At 41.1% G+C, this 15,668-nt stretch overlaps 1 protein-coding gene and 1 non-coding gene across 2 annotated transcripts in view; both read left to right on the top strand.

Moving 5' to 3' along the window:
- Positions 1–605: 605 nt before the first annotated feature.
- On the top strand, positions 606–677 carry TRNAE-UUC (transfer RNA glutamic acid (anticodon UUC)). Its single transcript has one exon. It is a non-coding gene; the product is annotated as a tRNA-Glu (tRNA).
- A 3,456-nt stretch (positions 678–4,133) lies between these two features.
- Positions 4,134–15,668, top strand: part of TUBGCP5 (tubulin gamma complex component 5) — a 55,318-nt gene continuing 43,783 nt past the window's right edge. Inside the window, exons 1-3 of the mRNA XM_020906831.2 lie at positions 4,134–4,309; positions 6,514–6,567; positions 6,698–6,806. Of these exons, the coding sequence (XP_020762490.1) occupies positions 4,164–4,309; positions 6,514–6,567; positions 6,698–6,806 (309 nt within the window). The 5' untranslated portion in view covers positions 4,134–4,163. The remainder of the gene's footprint in view (positions 4,310–6,513; positions 6,568–6,697; positions 6,807–15,668) is intronic.

Genomic DNA, 15,668 nt, shown 5'->3' with positions numbered 1-15,668 from the left:
GTAGGGCAAATCTTCTGGTTGGATTGGGGGAATTTTGGAGAGGGGGCACCCTACCTTTGTGAAAAGCTTAATTGAAGCACTCAAAGAAACAATGTGACTGGAGGGGAAACGGGCATCCCTCCGCCAACACAAAGGCTGCATGTCAGAGATTCTCAAGCCAAAAGAAGTGAAGGGGAACACGCTGTTTTTGCTTTTCTAGGAAAAGATTTTCTCTGGGAACCTGGTCCTGAGGCGGGTGGCCACGGGGAGAGAAGTCTTTTGTTTTAGACGTCAGTTGACATCGAAGGTCAAGCACTAGCCCTCCTTCATTTATGGTTTGAAACTGGGCTTCGGGGGCGTCCACGGTCCAAGCGGGTTACAAGCGCCTCTTCGCCCACCCTGGGTTGGGTTCTAGGGCGCGCTTTCCGGAGTAAGAGTTCCCTCCCTTCAGGACACGCCCAGATGTGCTGACAAACACTACGTAGGCAGACCCAGCTCGCGCAGCCGCAGTCAGGCAGAAATGCTACAAGCGCGCGCAGTCTCAAGTGCGCAGGCGTGTGGTTATGCTGACGAAAGGCTGATGGAGATAATATATATACGAATAAGGGGCACACGTTCTCAGTGGTTCCCACATGGTCTAGCGGTTAGGATTCCTGGTTTTCACCCAGGCGGCCCGGGTTCGACTCCCGGTATGGGAACTAAAAGTACCTCTTTTTTTAACCTGGAGTTATTTGCCAAAGTTTTAGTTTTTTGCCTTTAGTACATCTCAAGTCAAATTAACTGCTTCTTTCCATTTAATCCTAGCGAGATCGAGGCCCAGGAAGCTCCAGGGCCCATTCTTAAATGTTTTAATCATTGTCAATTTTCATCACATTATTAGCTAGTTGTTCTCTACCACTGAGTTACATAAGATACATTATATACTACAGATGTGAATAATATTAATATTTGCATATTAAATATTTAATTTTTTTAATATTAAACCTCCGCTGCGCAGGGCGCCCCTGCTCTCCGGCTCCTCCCTGAAGGGCTGTGCGGCAGTGGGGGGCTGGGGGGGCCCGATCGCTGCAGATTGGCCCAAGGGCCGGCCGGCGAGCCCGAGGGTGAGCTGCTGCGGACCTGTCCGCGGAGGGAGGAGCGACGTGCTGGGTGCGGGGAGGAACTGGAGATTCCCTGACAAATTTAACTTTCTTAGCCCTGCGGCTGCTGCGTTCCTCCTGTGATCCAGTGGCTGGATTCCTGGTGAGAGGGTAACAGGCAGGAAGGCTAGGGGTCTCCAAAGAGAGGAAATAGGCTACAAGTGTCAGACGTTGTTTTCTCTCTCTAAGCGGCAGGAGGAAACAAACTACAAGTGTCAGATTTTTTTCCCTTCTCTATACAAATTTAAAAGCAGGCTGCTCTTAAAATTCGGTGTTGCCATGATGGAACCTCGTTCTACCTGAACTTAACTTTTCTCAAACCTTGAGATAACCAATGCGTTTTTCTTATGTAAATGTTTTTCTTAAGCTACGTTAATGAGCTATGTATTTACTTACCCTAGACTCTATCTTCAAGTCGTTACGCTTAAGATGCAGAACCAATAAGGGCTGAACAAACCAGTATCTTTTACTCATACACTGTTCTTTAATCTATGTTCAGTTCAGTTCAGTTCAGTCGCTCAGTGATGTCCGACTCTTTGTAACCCCATGGCTATAGCCCTCCAGGCTTCCCTTTCCGTCACCAACTCCTGGAGCTTACTCAATTTCATATCCATTGAGTCCGTGATGCCATCCAACCATCTCATCTTCTGTTGTCCCCTTCTCCTCCCGCCTTCAATCTTTCCCAGCATCAGGGTCTTTTCCAATGAGTAAGTTCTTTGAACCAGGTCGCCAAACTATTGGAGTTTCAGCTTCAGCATCAGTCCTTCCAATGAACACCCAGGACTGATTTCCTTTAGGATGGACTGGTTGGATCTCCTTGCAGTCCAAGGGACTCTCAAGAGTCTTCTCCAACACCACAGTTCAAAAGCATCAATTCTTTGGTGCTCTGCTTTCTTTTTTTTTTTTTCTGCTTTCTTTATAGTTCAACTCTCACATTTGTACATGACTACTGGAAAAACCATAGCTTTGACTAGACAGATATTTATTGGCAAAGTAATGTCTCTGCTTTTTAATATTCTATCTAGGTTTTTCTTACAAGGAGTAATAACCACCTTTTAATTTCATGGCTGCAGTCACCATTTGCAGTGATTTTAGAGTCCAAGAAAATAAAGTCTGTCACTGTTTCCATTGTTTCCCCATCAATTTGCCATGAAGTGATGGGACCAGATGCCATGATCTTTGTTTTTTTGAATGTTGAGTTTTAGTTTTAAGCCAGCTTTTTCACTCTCCTCTTTCACTTTCATCAAGAGGCTCTTTAGTTCTTCTTTGCTTTCTGCCATAAGGATGGTGTCATCTGCATATCTGAGGTTACTGATATTTCTCCCAGCAATCTTGATTCCAGCTTGTGCTTCATCCAGCCTGACATTTTGCATGATGTACTCTGCATGTGAGTTAAATAAGCAGGGTCTTTGCATACACTTTCAGGAAGTTTATCTAGAGGCCATTCTGGAGGACTGCATTGGCCTAGACCAGCAAAGGACATGTGGAAGTGCACCCAACCTGTTTGCTGTTCTTTCTTTGCATATACTTTCCAAAAGTATTTCCATGTCCCCAGCCTTAGACGCTCAGTGGTATTCTGAATGAGGCTCCAACTCCTTTTCTTGAAAGGGAACATTGGCCTACGCCAGCCAGGGAGGTGTGTGAGAGTAGCTCAGTCCCTACTGGGTCTAAGTCATTGGGAGCACGCTATGGAAAGTTTTCTAGATCTCCCTCCAGAGGTCAAGACCAACTGGCTGGTTAGGGAGTCAGGAGAGACACATGTTAAGTGTATATGTTTATTTCTGGAAATGTACAATAAGCAATTTTAGACTTGGAGTGCTAAGAAAAATGTGTGTTGCATACACAAATCTGAGAGTTATAAACACACAGATGATAGTTGAGACTGGAGTAGAAAAGACTGCCCCAGGGAGAAGGTATAAATTTCCTTTCACAGAATCATTTCTACTCCTATGATTTCCCCCTTCTTACAGGATTTGTTCAGTTGTGTGCAGTCTATGTTTTAGGTAGTTGCTATAGTCTGGGTGTTTGTGCACCCTCAAAATTAATAATTTGAAATCTTAGTGCCCAACATGATGGTATTTGAAAGGTGATTATAAAAGGATGGTGGAGGTCTTGAGAATGAAGTTAGTGCCCTTATAAAAGAGACCCCAGCAAGTTCCCTTGCCCCTTTCACCCAGTGAAAACACAACCAGAAGTCTAATTCCAGAAAGAGGGCCCTCACCCAATCATGCTGGCACGTGGATCTCAAACTGCTGCCTGCAGAACTATGAGAAATAAATTTCTGTTGTTTACAAACCACCCAGTCTATGGTATTTTGTTATGACCGCCCGAACAGCTAGAGTAATGCAATGTAACAAACCGCATGAAAACCTAGTAGATCCCTAAAAGAAAAAAAAAGTTAAACGTTTTATGCAACAAGTCTTGAAATGGTTATGAGCAATCCTTTACATAAACAGTTTAAAAGTACAGTTTTAATTAAGAACAGCAACAAAAGCACTACTCCACTTTCAGGCAGTGTTGCTTACTAAGTCCTCCTTGGCCCACTGGGAGTCACTGGGGGGAGCAGGAGGCAAGGGGCTCGGCCTGCGTGCGGGACAACGCGCTTTCTTTACACCTGCTGTAGTGTGCGCCACGTAGTGTAGCCCATGCAGGCAGAGCGGAACCCAAAGATCGCTGGATATCACCTCTAAGAGAAAACCGAATGACTGACAGCTGACGAATCGTGGTACCAAAAAACTGTGCAAACCGGTGCATCGAACGAGAAGTGCCTGTTCTTGAAACATCAGACGTAAGGCCATCAACCAAAGTCAGTCAGAGACTATTATCAATAAAATTAATAACTGCTTCTCCTTTGATGATATTCCTAAATTTAATCAGATGAGACTGGAGAACACACACACAACCCTGCCACCGACTAGAACCAGACCCAAAACTCAACGTGACTGCAGCGCGAACTCTCGCGAGGGAGACGCGCAACGCGGCGGCAGCTCGAACTCGCGCGAGAGCTGGCGCGACCTCGCGAAGAACGGCGGGAGCGCGGGAGGTATGGCGTCCCTGCCGCAGTCCTGGAGTCGGCTGGATAGACGACAAGAGCGCGACGTGCGCGAGCTCGTTCGCCTTGTGGCGGGCGTCCAGGACGAAGCGGACCCCAACTTCCAGCTCGCGTTGCACTTCGCCTGGTCCAACTTCAGGTGTGGACGCGGCATCGCAGCCGGGGAAGGGAAGGGGTCTGGCGAGTTGTGTTGCACGACCGGCAGAGTCCCCGCGCTCTTTGCCGGTCCAGCAGCTTAACGCCTTCGTGCCTGCTGGGTGCCCGAGGCCGTAATCAGTTCAGTTCAGTCGCTCAGTCGTGTTCGACTCTTTGCTACTCCGTGGACTGCGGCACACCAGGCTTAGCTCAAACAATGGGTTGTGTGTTGCTGAGGGTCGTCCTCCGATCTTTCTCCTAGTGAAGAGTTCTGTCGATCCGGTTTCCTGCTCTGCCCACTGCGCTTAGTGCGGGCCCCTGCCCATCAAACAATTTTTTGAGTGGTTGATTGATTAAAATTTTAGAGCAAAATAATGGTCACACCCTATTTTCACTGACTCCTTTTCTGCTCGGACCACTCCGTATTTCTCTTACTCTGCTCTTCTCCAAAACGCGAAGCATAACACATTGAATAACTTATTTGTTGTTAGTGTTTGTCTCCACCCCCACCATCAGGCAGAATACAAGCTCCACCAGAGTAGGGGTCTTCGTTTGTTTTGTTCATTTCTTATGCCAGCACCTAAAACAGTTCTTGGCATAGAGTATTCGAGGCCATCTAATGCAACTTTTAATACGGTTTTTTATTTAATTAATTTTTAAAGATTTACTCAGATTAGGTACTTAGGTGAACGTAGAGCTATCATTTTTCTTATGGGACATGTAAATCAGTTATGATCATTACCTGTAATGAAATTATTATTAGAAGAATGGTAGTCATTGTTAATCTTCTGCCTGTTTAATGTCAGTAGAAGTCTTCTTGAATGGTAAACAGTTTTTCAAAATCGGTAATCTTTTTATCAACCTTAATGATCATACGTAAAGTGCCCACATGGTTTATAATAAGAATAGATAAGTCTAAACGGCCCCGTTTTTGAAATAAAATACTCAATTCTTAAGTGTAACAAATATAACAATTCCTTAATAGATGATATTCAGAGAATAGGTCATGTTCAGAGAATAGGTCATATTAAGAGAAACGTAAATGTCCTATCCCAAATAATTTTTCTATGTCTAAATGACAGTAGGTAAGCAGACATCATTTTAGAGTTAGGGGAGACATTAGCAGTTACTAACTCCTTTTACACATTGAGAAACTAAATTTATAGGTAAAATGGTATTCCACTCAGCCATTTGCTAGGTTAGAATTAGATATTTTATTTAGTAGTGTAATTTACTTCTTTTAAGTACAGGTTGTGTGGCTTCCACTGAACGATGGAAAACAAGAGTTGAGTGAGCTACACTGTAATTTTGTGATGCTTTAATCCATCAGAAAAAATGAACAATTCATATTTATATTTTAAAAAATTGAGGCCACATTCTAGGCCTTAGAAATTCACAGACGGGTGCAATACAGCTTCTACTCTTAAATAAGACAGACAGAAATTATTACATATGATGTAGAATAGGACTTCTTAACCTGAGGGTCTGAATATATTAATAGTAGAATTCAGATAGTACAGATTGGGACAAGAAGAAAATTACATTAACCTCTAGCTAAAAAGTTGCATTTCCTTCAATTATGAGTGAAAGCAACAAGAAGTAATAACTTATGTATGACTGTGTCACCAGTAGAACTCACAATTTCGTATTGTAGTTACTGCAGGTATTTTTTTTTTTTTTACTGCAGGTATTTCTAATAAATCTTATTTACTGTTATGTAGTTATGAACCCACTTCTAGATCTTGTTATTTAATGTTTTAACAAAGAAATATGTCTCACTATATTACAGACTTCAGAAAATATTTAAAAACTATATTTCAGTATGCTTGGCTTCCTTTCTATTTCATTTTATCCTGAGACGGGATCCCTAGGATTCATGGGGGCTTCGCAATGGCATAAAAAGATTAAGAAACGCTGCTAACAGGGATGTGCTGGGCTGAACTTACACACGGGGCATTATGGAAAGACAGAGGAGCCAGAGGACAGTTGGGAAACTCAAGGCAGTCTGTGTTGTAAGGAAAGGATGCTTGAGCAGTCTCAGATTCACTGGTTGTTTGCATGAATGGCAGAGGTGATACAGGGAGAGAGGTGCTCTCACTGGAAACATACCTGAGTATAGGGTGTTTGAGGGGGAATGTGTTGGACTGTGAGACTAGTCTACTTAGCTTTATGACACAATTGATATAAGAATCACATTTTCTCTTTTAGATTTCATCGTTTCTTAGATGTCAATAGCCACAAAGTAGAAAAGACAATAGAAGGGTAAGTCAGTTTATATGTATATATATATATATGTGTGTGCATGTTCAGATATCTATGTATTTTCTTACAGACTTTTTTATTAATATAACTTTAGAGTTACTAGTTGATTTTTTTTTTTTTAACATTCTAGGATCTACGAAAAATTCATCATTCATTCCGATCTCAGCAAAGCTGCTAGTTGGAAGAGATTAACTGAAGAATTTCTAAATGCATCGCTTCCAAGCATAAAGGAATTCAAGGTATGCTATATTGTGAAATCTCTGCTGTATTTAACTGTTTCTAATCTGATTATTGTCAGCCTGTGTCTAATAACATTTAGACATTCATTCTATTTTACAGTTGTCCGCCAAGTAGAATCACTATCTCATGGAAATTGACATAAAATCCACTGTGTCTCAGGCTTGTGATTAAAGAAGTATATTCTTGTTTAATCATGTTGGCCCCAACCTACTGTGGAAATGGAGATCAGAGATTGGAAGAAATAATAGCACTTCTAGCTTTCTTAAAACTTTTCAATGACTTCTCAGCACTTTGCAATATAATTATTGGTATATTGCTCACTAGATGCCAGGTGCTGTTCTAAGCTCTTTTATATTCAGTCATGTGTCCCTAAGACCACCCCTTAGGCTCAGTGATTCACTAGAATTCACAGAACTCCAGAAAGAAAACTGCTATCCTTATTGTATGGCTTATGGTAGTGAAAGAATACAGATTTTACATGATCAAAGGGGAAAGGTATGGGGCAAAGTCCAGGAGAAACCAGGCACAAGCTTCCAGATGTCCCTTCCCAGTGAAGTTGCATAGGGATGCACTTAATTTTTTTAATGACAAAATGTTGCAAACCAGGGAAACTCCCCTGAGTCTTGGTGTTCAGGGTTTTCTTGGGCGTCAGTCACATGAATATGCTTAGCTACTCAATCTCCAGCACCCCCAGAGGTCAAACCAAGGACTTCAGGCCTGCCAAATTATTCACCATAAGTCACATTTGTTAGCATAAACTGTCTGGTCAGACTGATATAGTGTGGCACAAAGACTGGCATACAAATACATTGTACTAGCAGGGTATTCCAAGGGCTCGGAGGATATCTCAGGAGTCAGTCAAGTGCCAATCCTGAAGATCTTTGAGATGTGCAGGGTTTGGACAACCCAGTCCTCCGAAATTAACTCTTTGTGCCTCCATATATTAAGTTAATCTTCACAGTCGTTGGGGAGTAGTCTGTTACTGATAGGCTTTCCCTTTGTTTGCACTGAGTTGGTGACCTAAGAAAGAGCCTTAGATAATTTTTAAAACTGTCCATCAATTTTAGGAAGGGCTATAAAGGTATTTCTGAAAGAGAGAGAACTGCAGTGCTGTGAATCCATGCCCTAAGGATTAGTAAAACACTTCCATGTATTGTTCCTGCAAGGACCATCTTAAAAAAGGAGACAAATCTTTTTTTACATCTCTTCTTGATTCACGTTGTGTAGCTTTCTGGGTGGACTGTAGAGCTTAATAATTTAGGCACTTCTTGTTGTTCAGTCACTAAGTCGTGTCTGACTCTTTGCAACCTCATGGACTGCAGCACACCAGGCTTCCCTGTCCTTCACCATCTCCCGGAGTTTACTCAAACTCATGTCCATTGAGTCAGTGATGCCATCCAACCATCTCATCCTCTGTCATCCCCTTCTCTTGCCTTCAGTCTTTCCCAGCATCAGGGTCTTTTCCAGTGAGTCGGCTCTTCGCATCAGGTTGGCCAAAGTATTGGAGCTTCAACTTCAGCATCAGTCCTTCCAATGAATATTCAGGATTGATTTCCTTTAGGATTGACTGGTTTGATCTCCTTGCAGTCCAAGGGACTCTCAAGAGTCTTCTCCAACACCACAGTTCAAAAGCATCAATTCTTTGGTGCTCAGCCTTCTTTATGGTCCAGTTCTCACATCAGTACATAACTACTGGAAAAACCATAGCTTTGACTGTATGGATCTTTGTTGGCAAAGTAATGTCTCTGCTTTTTAATATGCTGTCTAGTTTGGTCATAGCTTTTCTTCCAAGGAGCAAGCATCTTTTAATTTCATGGCTGCAGTTACCATCCACAGTGATTTTGGAGCCCAAGAAAAGAAAATCTGTCATTGTTTCCACTTTTTTCCCTTCTGTTTGCCATAGTGTTGGGACCAGATGCCATGATCTTAGTGTTTTTTGAATGTTGCTTTTCAAGCTAGCTTTTTTCACTCTGGTCTTTCACCCTCATTAAAAGGCTCTTTAGTTCCTCTTCACTTTCTGCCATTAGAATGGTATCATCTGTATATCTGAGGTTGTTGATATTTCTCCTGAATCTTGATTCCAGCTTGTGATTCATCTAGCCCAGCATTTCCCATGATGTACTCTGCATTTAAGTTAAATAAACTAAGTGAAGCATATAACCTAGGCACTGTGACACCATAAATGAAGAATAAACATAGTGGCAAGTGTTTTTAGTGCATTTACTACGTGCCAAGTCCTGTTCCGTTAGCCCCATGAGACCATCAGTACCTGCTGGTTCTGTCATTTTTTTGCCAGGCAGATCTCAGTTTCGTCTGTACCAGTGAAATACCAAAGTGGTGCAGAAAATTAGATGAAAAGCTGAGTGTCACTTCTGATTCCTATTTTGAACTTTTCATTGGCCATCTCTGACTGTTTTTCTGTACAGCCCGACCTTAGAGCTCACTGAATTACGTGGAACCATATTCCCTCATTCTTCTGTGGCACATCCTGTGTCCTGTACCTGACTTTCCCCTTCTGCCTGAGGAATCTCATCGTTGATTATCAAAATTCAAATACTGTCTATAGATTCTATATATTTAACTTTTTATTGTGTTTGTTATTGTTTATTTCCTATCTCTTCAATAGAGTTTTACAGGTGTGGGGCTTTGCTTCTGATTTGTTCTCAGCACCTAGAAGAGAGTAGACAATAGATACTGCAGGAATAGTGTGTCTATTCTCTTCAGCCTTGCTATTCATCTCTGTCCTTGGCTCCTGCCCCACTTTCACAGGCAGAGTTGATTGCCCTTTTCTCCTTTGCTGTGGCATTTCTGACATGTATGTTGGAGTGAAACAATAACTTCATATTTTTTTTTCAGCTTTACTGATACACAGCTTACCATAGAATTCTTCCATTCTGAATGGAGGAATTTATTTTTAGTAAATAAACAGTTATGCATCCACAGTTCAGTTTTAAAACATTTCCATCATTCCAAAAGTTGTTCTTTTTTTTTTTTTCCAAAAGTTCTTCTTAAGTCCGTTTGGTTTTTTTTTTTGCAATCGATGCCTGCACCCCAACCCCAGACAACCACTGATCTAATGATTTTTTCACATGTCATTTATATGTGTCTGTGATGTTGATTCAGTTCTTTTAACCATTTTAAAATTGGATTGCTTGTCTTATTAAATTGTCAGAGTTGTTTGTGTAGTTCTCATGCAAGTTCTTTATCAGGAAAATGATGTACAAATATTTTCTTCTAGGCCCTACCTTGTCTTTTATTTTATGGGTGGTGTTTTTGAAACTCTAAAGTTTTTAATTTTAGTGAAGTCCGTTTTACTTATCATGCTTTTGACGTCATATCTTTGCCTAACCCAAAGACATAAAGACTTTTCTTTGATGTTTTCTTCTAGTAGTTTTAGCACTTGCATTTAGATTCATGATCCATTTTGAGTAAATTGTTGCATATGTTGTGAGGATAGGATTTACAGTTTTTTGGTTTTTGCCTGAATATATTTATCCATCCTATTACTATTTGTTGAAAAAACTATTCTTTTCCTTTTGAATTGTCTTGGCAACTTTGTCAAAATTGACACGCAATTTTGACACACAAATTGACTGTGTGTGTAAGGATTTACAAGTTCTCAATCGTTTCATTAATCTGTATACGTATCCTTACACAAATATCATACTGTCTTTGTTACTGTATGTTACTCCAAAGCCTTTGAGCTTTGGAATTGGGTGATAAAATTCCTCCAATTTTTTTTCTTTTTCAAAATTGTTTTGTCTATGTTAGAGCCTTTGAATTTCCATACACATTGTAGGGTCAACTAAATTTCTGCAAAAGCCAGGTGGATTTTGGCAGGGATTGCATTGAATCCACAGATCAATTTGGAAAGTATTGTTATTTGTTAGGTTGAATTGTGTCCCCCAGAAAGATGTGTTCAAGTCTTAGACCCTGATATCTTACTGTAGGGTCTTTGACAATGTCAGCAAGTTGAAATGAAGTCAAACTGGATTAATTCAGTGATTGGTATCCTCATAAGAAAATAGAAATTTTAACACAGAGATGCACATGGTGTTTGTTAACACTATGCAGTGGGAGAGGCAGAGATTGGAACAATGCGGCTACAAGTCAAGGAAGGCCAAAGATTGCCAGCAACCATGAGAAGCTAGGAAGAGTCAAGGAAGAAATCTTCCCTTGAACCTTCATAGGGAGCATGGACTGCCAGCACCTTGACTAAGACTTCTAGCCTCCAGAACTGAGAGAGAGTAAAATCTCTTTTAAGCCACATGATTTGTAATATTTTGTTAAGGAAGCCTTACCAAACTAATACACAATCTTACCAATATTATATCTGTTAATCTGTGAATATGGACTGTTCATTTACTTAGATCATTTAAAATGTTTTTCATCAGTTTTATTTTTTCACATACAAATCTTGCATTTCTTTTACATGTATTTCTAAATATTTTATTCTATTTGGTACTATCATGAATGGAACTTTCTTCTTAAATTCATTTGCAGTTTGCTTATTATTATTACACCTAGCCTTCCTAAACTCATTTATTCTAGTAATTTTTTTCTGAATTCCTTAGTATTTTCTACACATAGGATTGTGTCGTCTCTGAATAAAGACAGTTTGACTTCTTCCATTCCAGTGGGGGATTTTTTTTTGTTTTTTGTCTTATTGCAGTTGGTCCAATACAATGCTGCCCAGAAGACAAATTCCACATATTTGCCTTGTTCCCATCTTAAAGGAAAAGCTTTAGTTTCAGGTTTTTCATGGGTTTGCTTTATCAGAAAGAGGATATTCCTTTTTATTCCTAATCGACCACAAGGTTTTTGTGTGTGTGTGTGAATTGTCAAATCTTTTTCTATGTCTTTGAGATATTCCTATGTTTTTTGCCTTGAATTCTATTCACATGCCTTAATAAGCTCAGACTACCATAGCAGAATTACCACACACTGATCTTTCAGTGACTTAAAAACAAAATTTATTTCCTTACACTTTTGGAGACTGGAAATTAAGAGCAAGGTGCTGGCCAGTTCGGGGTTGCTGGTGAGGACTGTTCCCAGTTTATGAGTGGCTGCCTTCTCTCTGTGTCCTCACATGAAGAGAAAGAGCTCTCTGGTCTTATCCCTGGACCAGTGCTCCACCCTCAGGAGCTGATCGCCTCCCAAAGGCCCCTTCTCCAAGCACCATCGCCTTAGGAGTTAGAGTTTCAGCATATAAATTGAGGGGGATATTGAAGAAGTTTGAAGTGAAGTTGCTCAGTCATGTCCAACTCTTTGAGACCCCATGAACTGTAGCTTGTCAGGCTCTTCTGTCCATGGGATTTTCCAGGCAAGAATACTGGAGTAGGTTGCCATTTCCTTCTCCAGGAGATCTTCCCAACCCAGGGATTGAACCTGGATCTCCTGCATTACAGGCAGACTTCTTACTGGCTGAGCCATGAAGGAAGTCATGGGGGATATAGTCAGTCTTTAATATATACTATATTACATTCAATGAGTTTTGGGTGTTAATCTGATTTATTTATGTGTGAATTGAGAAGTACATTGCTACTTATGGTCTTTTTCAAGACTGTCCTGGCGCTTATACTTTGTGTGATCTCTCATCTTTGCCCATGAACTCCATTGGCTCCATTGGCCAAAAAGTGTGTGGTTGTCTTAGGCTTACTCTAGTCTCTGCTGTGCCTATCACAGCCTCTAGTCAGCCCAAGACATGGAGATTAGCAAGCCCCCTTTTATTGTCTTGCATTCAGGAGCTCCCTGATAAACCCTCAGCTATTCTGCTGGCCTTCTGCTTGCCCAGCTGCAGGCCTGCAACCACTGGTTCCCCCACTCACTTGCCACTGCTATCACTACTAAGGCAATGACAACAAAGCTGCTAGTTTTCACTTGCTGTCCAGCCCTGGTTGAACTACCACTTGATAGAGCTGGTGGGAGAGAGGAGACAGCTTTAGGTATATATGTATCAAACTCATTCTGTTCTTACCTGAGGTTATTTTCACAAATAAGCACTCTACATTTGTATGCCTATGCTTGACAAGAGCACTGAAATGGTTGTCTCTGGTCATTTGGTCCAGACTTAACATTACGTTTTGGGGAGAGGATTGAAGGCAGCTTTCCTCCAGGCTTCCCTGGTGGTTCGGACAGTAAAGAGTCTGCCTGCAGTGCGGAAGACCCAGGTTCAATCCCTGGGTTGGGGGAAGATCTCCTGGAGAAGGAAATGGCTACCCACTCCAGTATTCTTGCCTGGAGAATCCCATGGATGGAGGAGCCTGGTAGGCTACAGTCCATGGGGTCGCAAAGAGTCAGACATGACTGAATGACTTCATTTTTCCTCCATCATGCCAGAAGTGAATCTCTAACCGCACTTTATTTAGATTTATAACTAGGTATACATATAGTTTCCATAGGCGTTACTCAGTAAATGACAGTTTACCATCCTCTAGGCTTGAAAAAATGTTTGGCAAAGGAGAACTTCAGATTGTTATTATAGACGAAACAAAGACTTTGTGGCATATCTGGAAAAAAAACCCACTGGAACTAAGAAATCTGGCTCTTTGTAGCTTTGCATTTCAAAGGATGTGAAAGGAAAAGTTATTTCTGATTTTGAGATCCAGGATCATTTCAGCTGTAATAAATGTGCAGCACATGGGACTGCTTCTTTCAATGTATATGTATTTCCTGACTTCCCATAGAGTAGCAGGGACTGTGCAGGTTTTCAAAAGACAGACTGAAGGGACATGTGACTAATACAGAGATGGAGCTCCAGCTCTTTACTTTCATCTCTTTGTGAAGAGGTATCATTGTTGTTGTTTAGTTGCTTAGTCGTATTTTATATCCATACGTAACTGCTGGAAAAACCAAGCTTAGAATATACAAACCTTTGTGAGCAAAGTGATGTCTCTGCTTTTTAATACGCTGTCTAGGTTTGTCATAGCTTTCCTTCCAAGGAGTAAATGTCTTTTAATTTCATGGCTGCAGTCAATATCCATGGTGATTGTGGAGCCCAAGAGTGTAAAAGCTGAAACTGCTTCTACTTTTCCCCCATTTATTTGCCATGAAGTGATGGGACCAGATGCCATGATCTTAGTTTTCTGAATGTTGAGTTTCAAGACAGCTTTTTCACTCTCCTCCTTCACCCTCATCAAAAGTCTCTTTAGTTCCTCTTCACTTTCTGCCATTAGAGTGGTGTCATCTGCATATCTGAGGTTGTTGATATTTTGCCAGCAATCTTGATTCCAGCTTGTGCTTCCTCCAGCCCAGCGTTTCTCATGATGTACTCTGCATATAAGTTAAATAAGCAGGGTGACAATATACAGCCTTGACGTACTCCTTTTCCTATTTGGAACCAGTCTGTTGTTCCATGTCAGTTCTAACTGTTGCTTCTTGATCCACATACAGGTTTCTCAGGAGGACAGGTAAGGTGGTCTGGTACTCCCATCTCTTTAAGAATTTTCCACAGTTTGTTGTGATCCACACAGTTGAAGGCTTTAGTGTAGTCAATGAAGCAGAAGTAGATGTTTTTCTGAAATTCTCTTGCTTTTTCTATGATCCAACAGATGTTGGCAATTTGATCTCTGGTTCCTCTGCCTTTTCTAAACTCAGCTTGTACATCTGGAAGTTCTTGGTTCATGTACTGCTAAAGCCTTACTTGAAGGATTTTGAGCATAATCTTGCTTCCATATGAAATGAGCACAATTGTATGGTAGATGGAAGAGTCTTTGACATTGCCCTTCTTTGGGACTGGAATGAAAACTGACCTTTTCCAGTCCTGTGTCCACTACTGAGTTTTCTAAATTTGCTGGCATACTGAGTGCAGCATTTTCACAGCATCATCTTTTATGATTATAAATAGCTCAGCTGGAATTCCATCACCTCCACTAGCTTTGTTCATAGTGATGTTCCCAAGGGCCACTTGACTCCACACTCCAGGATGTCTGGCTCTCAGTGAGTGACCACATCAGCTTGGTAATCCAAGTCTTTAAGACCTTTTTGTATGATTCTGTGTAATCTTGCCGCCTCTTTTTAATCACTCCTGTTTCTGTTAGGTTCTTACAGTCTCTATCCTTTATCATGCCCATACTTGCGTGAAGTGTTCCCTTGAATATCTCCTGTTTTCTTAAGAGATCACTAGTCTCTCATTCTTTTGTTTTCCACTGTCTCTTTGCATTGTTCATTAAAGAAGGCTTTCTTATCTCTCCTTGCTGTTCTCTGAAACTCTGTATTCCATTGGGTATATCTTTCCCTTTCTCCTTTGCCTTTCATTTCTTGTCTTTCTTCAGCTATTTGTAAAGCCTCCTCAGACAACCACTTTGCCTTCTTGCATTTCTTTTTCTTTGGGATGGTTTTGGTCACTGCCTTCTTGTATACAAACCTCCTTCTGTATAGTCCTTCAGACACTCTGTCTACCAGATCTAATCTTGAATCTATTTGTCACTTCCACTGCATAATCATAAAGGATTTGATTTAGGTCGTACCTGAACGGTTTTCCCTACTTTCTTCAATTTTAGCCTGAATTTTGCAATAAGGAGCTCATGATCTGAGCCACAGTTAGCTCCAGGTCTTGTTTTTGCTGACTGTATAGAGCTTCTCCATTTTTGGCTGCAAAGAACATAATCAATCTGATTTTGGTATTGACCATCTGGTGATGTCCATGTGTAGAGTCATCTCTTGGGTTGTTGGAAAAGGGTATTTCTATGACCAGTGTGTTCTTGGAAAACTGTTAGCCTTTGCCTTGCTTCATTTTGTACTCCAAGGCCAAACTTGCCTGTTATTCTGGGTATCTCTTGACTTCCTACTTTTGCATTCCAATCTCCTATGATGAAAAGGACATCTTTTTTTGTTGTTAGTTCTAGAAGGTATTGTAGGTC

Source organism: Odocoileus virginianus, unplaced genomic scaffold (assembly GCF_023699985.2).
Source record: "Odocoileus virginianus isolate 20LAN1187 ecotype Illinois unplaced genomic scaffold, Ovbor_1.2 Unplaced_Contig_9, whole genome shotgun sequence".
In the NCBI taxonomy this organism is placed as follows: Eukaryota; Metazoa; Chordata; class Mammalia; order Artiodactyla; family Cervidae; genus Odocoileus; species Odocoileus virginianus.
This window is presented reverse-complemented; position numbering and strand designations above follow the sequence as displayed.